The sequence below is a fragment of the Oncorhynchus tshawytscha genome, linkage group LG14 (genome assembly GCF_018296145.1).
Source record: "Oncorhynchus tshawytscha isolate Ot180627B linkage group LG14, Otsh_v2.0, whole genome shotgun sequence".
Classification (NCBI taxonomy): Eukaryota; Metazoa; Chordata; class Actinopteri; order Salmoniformes; family Salmonidae; genus Oncorhynchus; species Oncorhynchus tshawytscha.
The window spans coordinates 50,158,363-50,172,172 of NC_056442.1; the positions used below are offsets into that span (position 1 = coordinate 50,158,363).

The 13,810-nt window shown below is 49.2% G+C and overlaps 1 protein-coding gene across 1 annotated transcript; it reads left to right on the forward strand.

Annotated features, from left to right (window-relative positions):
* Positions 1 to 2,342: 2,342 nt before the first annotated feature.
* On the forward strand, positions 2,343 to 8,748 carry LOC112267304 (dipeptidyl peptidase 1-like). The gene is made up of 8 exons (XM_042297620.1): positions 2,343 to 2,800; positions 3,073 to 3,218; positions 4,297 to 4,457; positions 5,453 to 5,608; positions 6,425 to 6,543; positions 7,297 to 7,428; positions 7,527 to 7,759; positions 7,870 to 8,748. Exons 1-8 carry the CDS (start codon positions 2,641 to 2,643, stop codon positions 8,134 to 8,136), a joined length of 1,374 nt encoding a protein of 457 aa, XP_042153554.1. The 5' UTR covers positions 2,343 to 2,640; the 3' UTR covers positions 8,137 to 8,748.
* Positions 8,749 to 13,810: the final 5,062 nt, after the last annotated feature.

Genomic DNA, 13,810 nt, shown 5'->3' on the forward strand with positions numbered 1-13,810 from the left:
TCGGATGTGGCAGGGCTTGCAAACCATTACAGACTACATAGGGATAGCACAGCCGAGAGCTGCCCAGTGACACGAGCCTACCAGACGAGCTAAACTACTTCTATGCTCGCTTCGAGGCAAATAGCTATGAAACATGCATGAGAGCACCTGCTGTTCCGAAAGACTGTGTGATCACGCTTTCCGCAGCCGATGTGAGTAAGACCTTTAAACAGGTCAACATTCACAAGGCCGCAGGGCCAGACCGATTACTAGGACGTGTACTGTGACCAACTGGCAAGTGTCTTCACTGAGATTTTCAACCTCTCCTTGTCTGAGTCTGTAATACCAACATGTTTTAAGCAGACCAACATAGTCCCTGTGCCCAAGAACTCTAAGGTAACCTGCCTTAATGACTACCGACCAGTAGCGCACACGTCGGTAGCCATGAAGTGCTTTGAAAGGCTGGTCATGGCTCACATCAACATCATCATCCCAGAAACCCTAGACCCACTCCAATTTGCATACCGCCCTAACAGATCCACAGATGATGCAATCTCTATTGCACTCCACACTGCCCTTTCCCACCTGGACAAAAGGAACACCTATGTGAGAATGCTATTCATTGACTACAGCTCAGCATTCAACACCATAGTGCCCTCAAAGCTCATCAATAAGCTAAGAACCCTGGGACTAAACACCTCCCTCTGCAACTGGATCCTGGACTTCCTGGCGGGCCTCCCCCAGGTGGTAAGGGTAGGTAACAACACATCCGCCACGCTGATCATCAACACAGTTGCCCCTCAGGGGTGTGTGCTCAGTCCCCTCCTGAAACAAATTTGTGTTGATTTGGCACTCAAGCATCAATACATTACCCATCCCCCAACACTGTCACCCAAGAGTGAAGACTAAACCAATTCACCTTGGTGGTGTGCAGACTGGTTTTATATTATTCTTAACCATTTCAAAACAAACCAGGAAAAAAATGCAACAATAAGCCTGTGAAACTACGTATATATACACAGTTTTATGAATGATTTGTGGTTTATTTGGTACCATTTCATAGTGTGACTGATTTTGCTAAATGCATTAGTACTGTACAAAGTTAAAGGTGCGCCATTTGATAGACACCCCCTTCCTCTGGCTTCCAGTGGGGAGACCTGAGGTCAACCTACCCCCGCCCCCCTCCCCATCTCATACTTCTGAGTGGGAGACCTTCCCAGGCAGTGGCCTGCCCAACTAGAATCAGGGCGCCCACAAGGTTAATTGACCCAGAGTCCCACACGGTGACATGATATCATTGACGTGATGTGCAAATGAGCAATAGAAAACTGATTACGCAAATGTCTCCTTTCCCTCATTTTTTTTGTGTGAGCGCCCCGTGCCGCCTCCGGCATTATGCCACCCTGGGTGCCTGCCCATGTCGCCAATATCTAAATCTGCCACTGCTCAAAAGGTTCTACAGCTGAACCATCGAGAGCAACCTAACTGGTTGCATCACTGCCTTGTATGGTAACTGCTCGGCCTCAGACCGCAAGGCACTACAGAGGGTAGAGCGCACAGCCCAGTACATCGCTGGGGCCAAGCTAACTGCCATCCAGGACCTCTACACCAGGCATTGTCAGAGGAAGACCCAAAAAATTGTCAAGACTCCAGCCACCCTAGTCAGACTGATCTCTCTGCTACCGCATGGCAAGCGGTACCAGAGCGCCAAGTCTAGGTCCAAGAGGCTTTTAAACATCTTCTACCCCCAAGCCATAAGACTCCTGAATATTTAATAAAATGGCTACCCAGACTATTTGCAATCCCCCCGTCTTTTACACCACTGCTACTCTGTTGTTATCATATATGTATAGCCACTTTAATAATTCTACCTACATGTACATATTACCTCAACTAACCGGTGCCCCCACACATTGACTCTGTACCAGTACCCCCCTCTCCAATAGTCTCACTATTGTTATTTTACTGCTGCTCTTTAATTACTTGTTACTTTTATTTCTTATATACTTACTCATATTCTTTATTTAACTGCATTGTTGGTTAGGGGCTCGTAAGTAAGCATTTCACTGTAAGGTCTACACCTGTTGTATTCGGCGCATGTGACAGATTACATTTAATTTGAACCCTAAATTTAACCCTAACCTTAATCCTTAGAAACTCAGCAAAAAAATAAACGTCCTCTCACTGTCAACTGCGTTAATTTTCAGCAAACTTAACATGTGTACATATTTGTATGAACATAACAAGATTCAACAACTGAGACATAAACTGTTCACCCTCGGATCCAACAATTCCCAGACAGCTTCTCCAGGCGCACCGTTATCTCAATTCCATAGAGCACCGTCAGCAAGACGCAGCGAGAAAATCACTGCAGCAAGACGCAGCGAGAAAATCACTGCAGCAAGACGCAGCGAGAAAATCACTGCAGCAAGACGCAGCGAGAAAATCACTGCAGCAAGACGCAGCGACTCACGTGAGCAGCTGGTGGGTCATATGACCGAGGGGAACGTTCCTTCTGATTGTACAAAAGCGCAGAGGACAAGACACAAACCCGTATCGCAGGTGCATCGAAGTACGGGGAAATATAGTCTACATTTTTCTAGTTGTGCTTATACGTAACGTAGACTCAAATATCTGTAAACAGGAGCGTGGTGTGACGCGATGAAGGTGAGCGGTGTGTTGTTGTGTGTGTTCCTGCTCTGGGTGGAGGGCTCCCAGGCTGATACCCCGGCCAACTGCACATATGAAGACCTGTTGGGCTCCTGGGTGTTCCAAGTATCGAAGGGGGGACAAGGCAAAGGCATCAACTGCTCTATAATGGGTAAGAGCTGGAAATACGGAACGACCTCACGCTTTAAGCAATCAACACACTTAAAAGTAACACTTTTAATTGGTTCAAGTGTTAACTTGACCCGGTAGTCTATTGCCTTAGTTTGTAGGCTATTGATTTAGCTTTTGTATCGAGCATTGTGTTATTGTTACAACTTTCACCTCTGCCCAATGTTACCATGTCTACCCTGTCTTACTTTGCAGTACAGAAGAAGCTCCCATTTTAATTGAAGTAATGACCAAAATGTCTCTGTTTTTAAAAAGACACCATTGATAAGTCGATAACGGTGCGCCTGGAGAAGCTGTCTGTGGCTGTGGACGACCTGGGGAACACGGGATTCTTCACCCTCATCTACAATCAGGGCTTTGAGGTTGTCCTCAACAACTACAAGTGGTTTGGCTTCTTCAAGGCAGGTTTAAGCTCTCACTTGTTTCATTCAGGGTTACACTTTAGTCTGTAACAGTAGCATACTACGATCTCTGTCAAGAGGTCTGGAACATTTTTGGTGGATATGGAATTACATTGTCATTTAATCTCCAGCCTGTAGGCTACAGAAAAGACCACATCCTTGTTCCACCATATTCTATCTGCTACAGGATTGTTGATGGGACGTTGACGTGCTGCACAGATGTTTCTATAGCAGCTCCCTGGAGAGGTGTGCTGGGAATGGGCAAGCAAAATATTTCACATCTTTGTCTTTGACAGTGGGCTCTGATTATCAAAGGGTGGCATCAGCTCTCACCCAAAAAGCCCATAAGCTACTGGTTGAGAGGAACTGTCATTGTTTTGGGGCAGAATTGTGAGGTTTTATGTGTTAGAGGTGCATCTTGGTCAGTTTAGCTCCGTCAATGCCATCAATATTCCTCCTGATGAGCCGGCCGGCCGCGATGGAAGTCCTCCTGCCTTGTACATTAAGTTTCAGACACATGGCTGGTCACCTGTCCTGTAATTGCAGGGTTGGTGGTTCAATCACTAATCTCACTTTTACATCTCAGTTGCTAGCTACATTGATATATTCAGGCTTGTGTTTCAAAGATACTTTCAGTGTTCTGTTGATCCTTTTTCATTCGGGGTTGTATTTCGTTTGCCTTTTTCACGTGACTTCCTTGTGACTATCAGGGGAAATGTTCAGTATTGTCCCTCCTACATGGTGTAGCTGACATCTGCACGTCACTTGTACTTCCTTATTGAAACTGTCTGGACTTGTTTCAGCACAGTGACACACACCACATGCTTCACTGGAAAAGCCCAGTGTTAGTTACTCATTGCTGCTGTTCATAACACCACACTGTCTGCTCACTCTCTCATATTGAAAGCTGTTATCAGGGGAACTGCCACATCCACTTACATAAAACATCACTGACTTGTAGCTCTTGTGTTTTTTAATCTTTAACTCGGGCCATAAAGATTCAATATGTGATCGTCCTTTTTCTACACAACACACAGGGACGCCTCGTACAGACTGATTTTTCTCCTCTCTGTTCTAGTACTCTGAGCAGGGCTCTGAGGTGACCAGCTACTGTGACCAGACTCTGCCAGGCTGGGTCCATGATTCTCTGGGAAACAACTGGGCCTGCTTCACTGCCAAGAGGGTTGTCCCAACACCCCCTCGCTCCATAGACACACACCGCTACCATCCCAATGACCTGTGAGTAGCCTCAGGGTTTTATAGCAGGCTTGACACTCTGTGCCCAGTAATAATGCTCTCCAATAATCACCTATGTTTTCCCATTAAAGTCCTATAATTGGCTAGAAGGCTATTTTCATCCATGGTCCCATTTTAGTGTGAGCATTGCTCATATTGAAAAACAAGCAGTCTGCTTAGTTTAGACTCTTTTACATTGGCTGTCAGTCACTGCTCGTGTGATTCATGTGTTCTGGTCTGAGCAGTGCTCTCTCCCTCTGGCTGTTCTAGTGCTCCTGCGTTTGTTCATTCTGTTTTCATTCCTTCAGGCTGTGTAGGTCTGTTTACTCCTCATGTGGGGTATATGTCAATCAAGTCATTCAAATGTATGTTTATAAAGCCTGATTTTTACATCAGCCGATGTCACAAAGTGCTATACAGAAACCCAGCCTAAAACCCCAAACAGCAAGCAATGCAGCGGTAGAATCAGTCTTTACGTTTGTGTAGGTCTGTTTGGTTGGTGTAGGTCTGTTTACGCTCCCTCCCCCAGGTCTGTTTACCCCCCCCCCAGGTTGGTGTAGGTCTGTTTACGCTCCCTCCCCCAGGTTGGTGTAGGTCTGTTTACACCTCCCTCCCCTCCCCCAGGTTGGTGTAGGTCTGTTTACGCCTCCTCCCCTCCCCCCAGGTTGGTGTAGGTCTGTTTACGCCCCCTCCCCCCCCAGGTTGGTGTAGGTCTGTTTACGCCTCCCTCCCCTCCCCCAGGTTGGTGTAGGTCTGTTTACGCCTCCCTCCCCTCCCCCAGGTTTGTGTAGGTCTGTTTACGCCTCCCTCCCCTCCCTCCCCTCCCCCTGTTTACAGGTTGGTGTAGGTCTGTTTATTCCTCCCTCCCCTCCCCCCCCAGGTTGGTGTAGGTCTGTTTACGCCTCCCTCCCCTCCCCCAGGTTGGTGTAGGTCTGTTTATTCCTCCCCCAGGTTGGTGTAGGTCTGTTTACCCTCCCTCCCCCCCCAGGTTCCTCCAGGTTCCTCCAGAGGTCCTACAAACACAACCTGGACTTCATTGACTCCATCAACGTGGCCCAGAGCTCCTGGAAAGCCATGGCCTACAGCGAACATGAGACCTACACTCTGCAGCAGCTAATGCACAGAGCTGGGGGACCAGCTTCACACATCCCCAGGTACAGTCACTCCCTTGTGACTCTATGTATTGAAACAGGAATTCAATTATTATGAAACTCATTTTGGCGAACTTGACACAAGGAAGAAGCAGGATGTCTGTCAGCTGTGAGATTTGTTACTTCTGAAAGAAAAGGGGGACAATCAGGGACTTTGTTTTTTAAGTGTGTGGGGGGGGAGACATCATTTATTATATTTTATCCTGTCAAACACAGCCCACCTGACTGCTCGGCAGCGTCTGCATGGTCCTAATGCACACCTTCGCCTCACTTTGCATCACATTCCAACGATCAAACTGGGGGTGACAAAAGCAATTTCATAATGTGGGAGGGACAGGTCTACAGTGACAGTTGTGCCCCTGGAGAGAATAGTCATGGCAGATGAGTCCAAGGCTAGAGGGTTCTGTTTTAGGATAATGGGACACGGTCTCTGGCCCCAACTAGTCTAGACTGCTCTGGTATGACGGATAGTAAGAGGCACTCTGTACAAGGGCTTACAAATGCCTGAGGTTTCTTTCTCTCTCAACCCCCAGCTGAGTTGTATTTCTCTCCACTCGTTCACTCCCCCCTCATGGGTTTTAAAGGAATGGTTTGGTGTCAAATATGTTGAACTAAGTACAGTCATTACGGTGACACCAATCCATAGTGTGGGGGGGACTAGTGTTCACCTCAGGAGACTGTGGGGTAGAGATCACCTTGGTGGTCAGTAGGTATGAAACAGGACTCTAAAACAGAGGTAGTACCTCATTTTGGATTTGGATTCATTGCAAAAAATGTCCATGGTGTACCCTTATTGTATGAGTCTATGCTCCTCCCCAGACGTGTTGGCCCCGCCCCTGTGACATCAACGCTAGCCAAGATGGCGGCCAGCCTCCCTGAGCGCTGGGACTGGAGAGATGTCAACGGAGTCAACTACCTCAGTCCTGTCCGCAACCAGGGTAACGCACGCCGGGTCAAATGCCTACACTTGTCTATCGTGACTCTTGGCAAAATGTCTCCTCTCACAACCCATGTGTTTAATGTTCAGCCTTTCTGCTGTGTCTGAGGCCTTGGGAATGTCCTCTACAGGGCACACCGTACCACTGCCTGTCCTAGTTAGAGAACTGATAAATCAATGGTTCCTCCTGGATTATAGTGGCCCGTGTCAACCCCACAGACAACATGCTCGTGTGTCACGAGTTGTTGCATAGCTGGCTGAGAGGGCAACGGCTGGGATTTAGGGGCTCTGTTGAGGGGTTTTAATAGCTGTGTGAGGAAGTGGGGCCCTTACTGAAGGCTCTGCATGGTCGACAGTGCCGTACAGCATTTGCTGCAGAACTACTGTGAAGGAAGGAAGTGAGTTTGTTTATACAGGATGTACTGCCCTGTCAACCAATCATGTCAATAGAGCTATACGGCGCCCTCTGCATTGTTACAGTTTGAGGCTCGATGTGGTACGGAGCTTCATTTTGCCTCTGCATACCTCCGGAGGCTCCACAATTGCGTCACCCATGTGAAGCCTCTGACCACATTTTCATCTCCAGCATAAATGGGCTTTTAGGATTCATTCCCACAGAACTCTAGTTGCAGGTTAAAGATGATCCACGGACTGCTTGACCGGGTGTCTGGTTCTTAGTGGTGACTGATATTACAGTGAGGTTTTTGATTGGTTGTGACGGTGCAGGGTTTGATTGGTACTCTGTGGGCTCCAGCTTCGTGTGGTAGCTGCTATTCCTTTGCCTTAATGGGAATGTTGGAGGCTCGTGTCCGGCTCCAAACCAACAACACCGAGACTCCCATCTTCAGCCCACAGCAGGTTGTGTCCTGCTCCCAGTACTCCCAAGGTAATGAGCGAACACACTCTGCATCATTGTATCCTAACAGTGTTTGTGTATTTCTCCCATATCTAAGCCCTCTTACTTCCCCCTCTCCTCCCTCTCAGGTTGTGACGGTGGTTTCCCCTACCTCATTGGGAAGTACGTCCAGGACTTTGGGATCGTGGAAGAGTCGTGTTATCCGTACGCTGGGAAAGATTCCCCGTGTGACGTTCCCGATGGCTGTCTCCGCCACTACACTTCGGACTACAGCTACGTCGGAGGGTTCTACGGAGGCTGCAGTGAGTCTGCCATGATGCTGGAACTGGTCAAGAACGGACCCATGGGGGTGGCCTTTGAGGTGGGACACACACACACACGTTTGTTTGTGCATTGGCTTATCTGAGTGATGGCCATTAGTTTTTCTAAGTCAAAATGGCCAGGTGTCTTCCTCACACTGTTCTCGTCCAGGTGTATCCTGACTTCATGCACTACAAGGAGGGAATCTACCACCACACGGGCCTCCATGACCCCTACAACCCGTTTGAGCTGACCAACCACGCGGTGCTGCTGGTGGGCTACGGCCAATGTCCCGTCACGGGTCAGAAGTTCTGGGTGGTGAAGAACAGCTGGGGGACGAAGTGGGGCGAGGAGGGCTTCTTCAGGGTCAGACGGGGGTCTGATGAATGCGCCATCGAGAGCATCTCTGTGGCAGCCAAGCCCATCCCTAAACTGTAGAGTGTCTACGGGGGTAGGAGGGAAAGGGTTCATCTTTAGTTTTCCCAACTGGAACCTAGCCTGAAGTCTGCAATGGCATATAAGGGTAATATTTTGTATTTGTGAAGTTTGAAATGGCTGGGACGTTGTCAGAAATAATCGGTAACTGTAAAAGTGTTCCCCAGGCTCGCTGGACAGTCTGATCCTTGCCAGTCGGATGGATATTTGGGAATGATGCCAAAAGGGAACCTGCTATAATGCCCTGTAACTGGGATTTGTAGTTTTATTAGTAGTTAGTCTGGTGATTGATAGGTCAGAGAACCTCTGCTCTTTATCTGTAATCTCAGGGGAGACTGTCCTGTGATCTTAAATATATACCTTGTTGCTAGTCATCTCTGTACTGTCCTCTCCTATCTCTGCTGATGCTGTAAATTGGAGTCTCCTGGGAATGTTCAAAGGGACTGGCTCATGCTGTTGGAAGGGATGCAGTATGATTCAATGTTGGTGCCTTTTTTTCCTCACTTCAGAAGGGGTTGCCTTTCATTAGAAATGTCAGTTTTCCAATAAGATCACATCATGCATGTTCAGATCGTCTGCTATTTTGAAAGAAAATAAAGAATCTTTTTAGAAATATTTTCAGTGGTGCTGACTTACTTTTCTATACTGACTGCTTAAGATTGATCTGTGTGTGCGCATAACTTCTAAACTAAAAAAGGAAATATCCTCACTGTCAACTGCATTTATTTTAAACAACTTAACATGTGCAAATATTTGTATGAACATAAGATTCAACAACCTGAGACATGAACTGAACAAGTTCCAGGACTTCAGATACTGTACATAGGAGACCCTGCTAATGGTGTGTGTTCTTATAAAGACTGTTTTCTGTGATAAAGGGGGACTATAACATTCTCTCCTCCAGAATACACTTACAGGTACAGCCTGGGGGAGGGGGTGGGGCTTCTTAAGATTCCAGTGCATCCTATTGGCTATCATGATGCCATCCACTAAAGTGAGTATTTTGATGGCAACTAATCAGAGCTCTCACACACACACATTTCCTGTGAGTAATGTATCTTCCTGTATGATGTCACCCTTGGCAGGAATATGGGAGGAGACATCCCACCCAATAACTGGAATGTGTCCTATGGGATTGGACAGGGCTTCACTGACAGCTTTAGTACACAGTAAGACACCATCTCGCTCTCTCTCGCTCTAACCACTAGGCTACCCTGCCGCCGTGTGTGTGCTGAGGTAGCCTGCTCCCAGATCTGTTTGTGCTTTGGCCTACTTCATTATCAAGCAAGTGAGAAGGTTGAGACTGGCACCCAGGCTAGAGGTGAGGGAGGGGCCTCTGGTACCAATGCTAGGGGTGAGGGATGGGGCTCTGGTACCAATGCTAGAGGTGAGGGAGGGGCCTCTGGTACCAATGCTAGGGGTGAGTGAGGGGTCTCCGGCACCAAGGCTAGGGGTGAGGGAGGGGTCTCCGGCACCAATGCTAGGGGTGAGGGAGGGGTCTCCGGCACCAAGGCTAGGTGTGAGGGAGGGGTCTCTGGCACCAAGGCTAGGGGTGAGGGAGGGGGCTCTGGTACCAAGGCTAGGGGTTACTCTGGTACCAAGGGGGGTGAGGGAGGGGCTGAGGCTAGAGGGGGGGGCTCTGGTACCCAGACTAGGGGTGAGGGAGGGGGCTCTGGTACCCAGACTAGGGGTGAGGGAGGGGGGGGCTCTGGTACCCAAACTAGGGGTGAGGGAGGGGGCTCTGGCACCCAGACTAGGGAGTGAGGGAGGGGGGGGCTCTGGCACCCAGACTAGGGTGAGGGAGGGGGCTCTGGCACCCAGACTAGGGGTGAGGGAGGGGAGGGAGGGGGCTGGCACCAAGGGGGTGAGGGGGGGCTCTGGTACCAGGGAGGGGGGGGCTCTGGCACCAAGGCTAGGGGTGAGGGAGGGGGCTCTGGTACCAAGGCTAGGGGTGAGGGAGGGGGCTCTGGTACCCAGACTAGGGGTGAGGGGGGGGCTCTGGCACCCAGACTAGGGGTGAGGGAGGGGGCTCTGGCACCCAGACTAGGGTGAGGGAGGGGGCTCTGGCACCCAGACTAGGGGTGAGGGAGGGGGCTCTGGCACCCAGACTAGGGGTGAGGGAGGGGGCTCTGGCACCCAGACTAGGGGTGAGGGAGGGGGCTCTGGCACCCAGACTAGGGGTGGGGAGGGGGCTCTGGCACCCAGACTAGGGGTGAGGGAGGGGGCTCTGGCACCCAGACTAGGGGTGAGGGAGGGGGCTCTGGCACCCAGACTAGGGGTGAGGGAGGGGGCTCTGGCACCCAGACTAGGGGTGAGGGAGGGGGCTCTGGCACCCAGACTAGGGGTGAGGGAGGGGGCTCTGGCACCCAGACTAGGGGTGAGGGAGGGGGCTCTGGCACCCAGACTAGGGGTGAGGGAGGGGGCTCTGGCACCCAGACTAGGGGTGAGGGAGGGGGCTCTGGCACCCAGACTAGGGTGAGGGAGGGGGCTCTGGCACCCAGACTAGGGGTGAGGGAGGGGGGCACCCAGGCTCTGGCACCCAGGCTAGGGGTGAGGGAGGGGGCTCTGGCACCCAGGCTAGGGGTGAGGGAGGGGGCTCTGGCACCCAGGCTAGGGGTGAGGAAAGAGGGTTCTCTTTGTTCCCATTAACAGCAGTGGTTGACAATTGGGGCTACTAAAACACGTAGTCTCCTCTCTGTGGTTCTCAGGAAGGTACGTATGAACATCCACACTAGCAACCAGGTGACCCGGATATACAACGTCATCGGGAGGATACCAGGGACCGTGGAGACAGGTACCGCTTCCCACAACCTGAATATTCTAGGAACCTGCTGACCAGGTTTATGGGAACATTGTGTGAGAGTTTGGCCCACAGCTTGTGTAGCCAGTGGACATGACACTGGGAGACAGTAGCTCAGAGTTTGTTGTGGCCCAGTACCTGTATAGAGCTTCCAGTCCATAACTCAACACCAACATCTATCATCACTGTTTCATTTGAAATACCACAACACTTGATTCATAACAGAGTGAGGAGCACAGCAGATGGTGATTGTGACCCCTCTCCCCCCCCCCCTCCTCTCTCTGTTGTTGGCAGATCGCTATGTGATCCTCGGGGGGCCACCGGAATGCTTGGGTGTTTGGGGGCGGTCGACCCGGTAACAGGGTGCACGAGAGTGTGAGGAGCGTTGAGAAACTGCTCAGCAAAGGTGTGTGTGTGTGTGGGGAGATCAGATTAACACACACATGCATTTAAACACACACACACACCACTATGTACTGAGATGAGTCTTTATGACTATAGCTGTATCATAAAAACAGAAAACAGTAGATACTAAGGATGACTGTTCCCATATTGTAGCAGTCTGGAGGAGTTTGTCATTGAGACGTGGTGTATACTGTATTTTAGAGGTTCAATGCATTTGGCCCAGAATGTGTTTTCTCTGGCAGAAAAAGCAAGTGAAGTACTTTCTGTCTGTTTGTGTATTTGGACCATTGTATTTGCCAGTTGTGACACAGGACTTTGGACTGCTGGAAAATGATGTGTGTGTGTGTGTGTGCTGCAGGTTTGTACACATTGAGGATAAACTGCACCCCCTCTCTCCACCCCTTGATGCATGACATCACCAAACAGGTCAACTTGAATCAACTGTCTATCAACTGTCCATTTCAGGATTACACTGTGTGACGCCTTGTTTTCCAGGGACTTTTCTGGACTTTTTCAATGGTATTCAATTGGGAAAAATGTAACGCAATGGTTTTCAGCACTGAAACACAATAAAAGGCATCTGGCAGAAGTAAATTCAAACACAAATGTAATTTTATATATGACCATGTTTTCACAAATTTCATGATATAATCGTGAAGTCCATTTAAAAGATTAGAGGTAAAAGGGTTACCTCTAATGCGATTACTTTCACAGGGTACAAACCAACGTAGTGCCAGACTAACACCAATATACTTTCTGTCTAAATAGATTGAATGGATTGAATGGAGCTATGGTCACACTGGACATCACAATGGGTATTGCTCCCACCTACAGGCTCAGAGTGGTTATAGCAAGTCTCTAACGACAATACACGACCTCACACCTGCAGATGCATGCCAAGTACAGAAAACATTAGTTTGTTCCGCTCTCCATCTCTCTCTGTGTCCAGAGGAGGGAGAGGAGGAGGTGTCTCTGTATGAGAGTTGGCACAAGCAGGACAACTGGACAGATGACTGCGACACATCCAAGTCAGACCCATCACCAACCACCATATACTTATCACTCTGATCACATATGCACTTTTATTGACTGAATGATTGATTTTATTGACATTTTAGTTATTTAGCAGACACTTTTGTCCAGAGCGACTTATGTCTCCCTCTGCAGGACCAGATAACTGGGTTCAGGCTGGGACTTTGAGGTGTATTTAATCCCGACTCGGCATCGCAGCAGGCAGGGCCAGACACACCAAGAACAGGGTGGGAGAGACATTGTTCTGGGGGCGGACGGGGAACCTGGAGAGAGGAGAACATTGCTGATGTCCTATTGATGCAACACAACAGTCCATCACCAGTATAGGGGGCCATTATTGGGCATTTGATGTAGAAATAAACATTCATGTTTTTTCAAACCTCTGTGTGTGTGTTTATTTTATCTTTATTTAACTAGGCAAGTCCGTTAAGAACAAATTCTTATTTTCAATGACGGCCTAGGAACAGTGGGTTAACTGCCTGTTCAGGGGCAGCTCGGGGGTTTGAACTTAGAACCTTCCGGTTACTAGTCCCACGCTCTAACCACTAGGCTACCCTGTGTAAGTAATTCTACTTTGTAGAAGACAGCGCGGTACAGCAGCTACCCAGTGTATCACAGTGTGTATGAGACCTTTGAGTTGGTGGAGGTTCTACGACCCTTCCTTCCAGAAGCTCAGAGCTGTAGCTGAGGTCAGGAGATGCCTCACCTTCCTATTGGCTGATTCCCAGCTCCTCAGCCTGGATGCTAGTCAATTCGCTGACAAAGTGCTCCCACAACATCGCTCTGCTGGGACAGAAACACTGTGATGCTCTTGAGACATACAGGGTCTCATTTGGTAAGAGAAAACAACACACACAGACATTTACATACAGACACTCATTCTGCATGCCTCATCAAGTACAGTACTCTCATTTCACAGGTGAGACCCAGGTACAGTACTCTCATTTCACAGGTGAGACCCAGGTACAGTACTCTCATTTCACAGGTGAGACCCAGGTACAGTACTCTCATTCTACAGGTGAGACCCAGGTACAGTACTCTCATTTCACAGGTGAGACCCAGGTACAGTACTCTCATTCTACAGGTGAGACCCAGGTACAGTACTCTCATTTCACAGGTGAGACCCAGGTACAGTACTCTCATTCTACAGGTGAGACCCAGGTACAGTACTCTCATTCTACAGGTGAGACCCAGGTACAGTACTCTCATTCTACAGGTGAGACCCAGGTACAGTACTCTCATTCTACAGGTGAGACCCAGGTACAGTATTCTCATTCTACAGGTGAGACCCAGGTACAGTACTCTCATTCTACAGGTGAGACCCAGGTACAATACTCTCATTCTACAGGTGAGACCCAGGTACAATACTCTCATTCTACAGGTGAGACCCAGGTACAATACTCTCCTTCTACAGGTGAGACCCAGGTACAGTACTCTCAT

Coding starts and splice junctions, on each gene's coding strand:
- LOC112267304 (XM_042297620.1), top strand. CDS start 2,641: ATGAAGGTGAGCGGTGTGTTGTTGTGTGTGTTCCTGCTCTGGGTGGAG. Junction 3,219..4,296: donor AGTGGTTTGGCTTCTTCAAG/GCAGGTTTAAGC, acceptor TCTCTGTTCTAG/TACTCTGAGCAGGGCTCTGA. Junction 6,544..7,296: donor CAGTCCTGTCCGCAACCAGG/GTAACGCACGCC, acceptor TGTGGGCTCCAG/CTTCGTGTGGTAGCTGCTAT.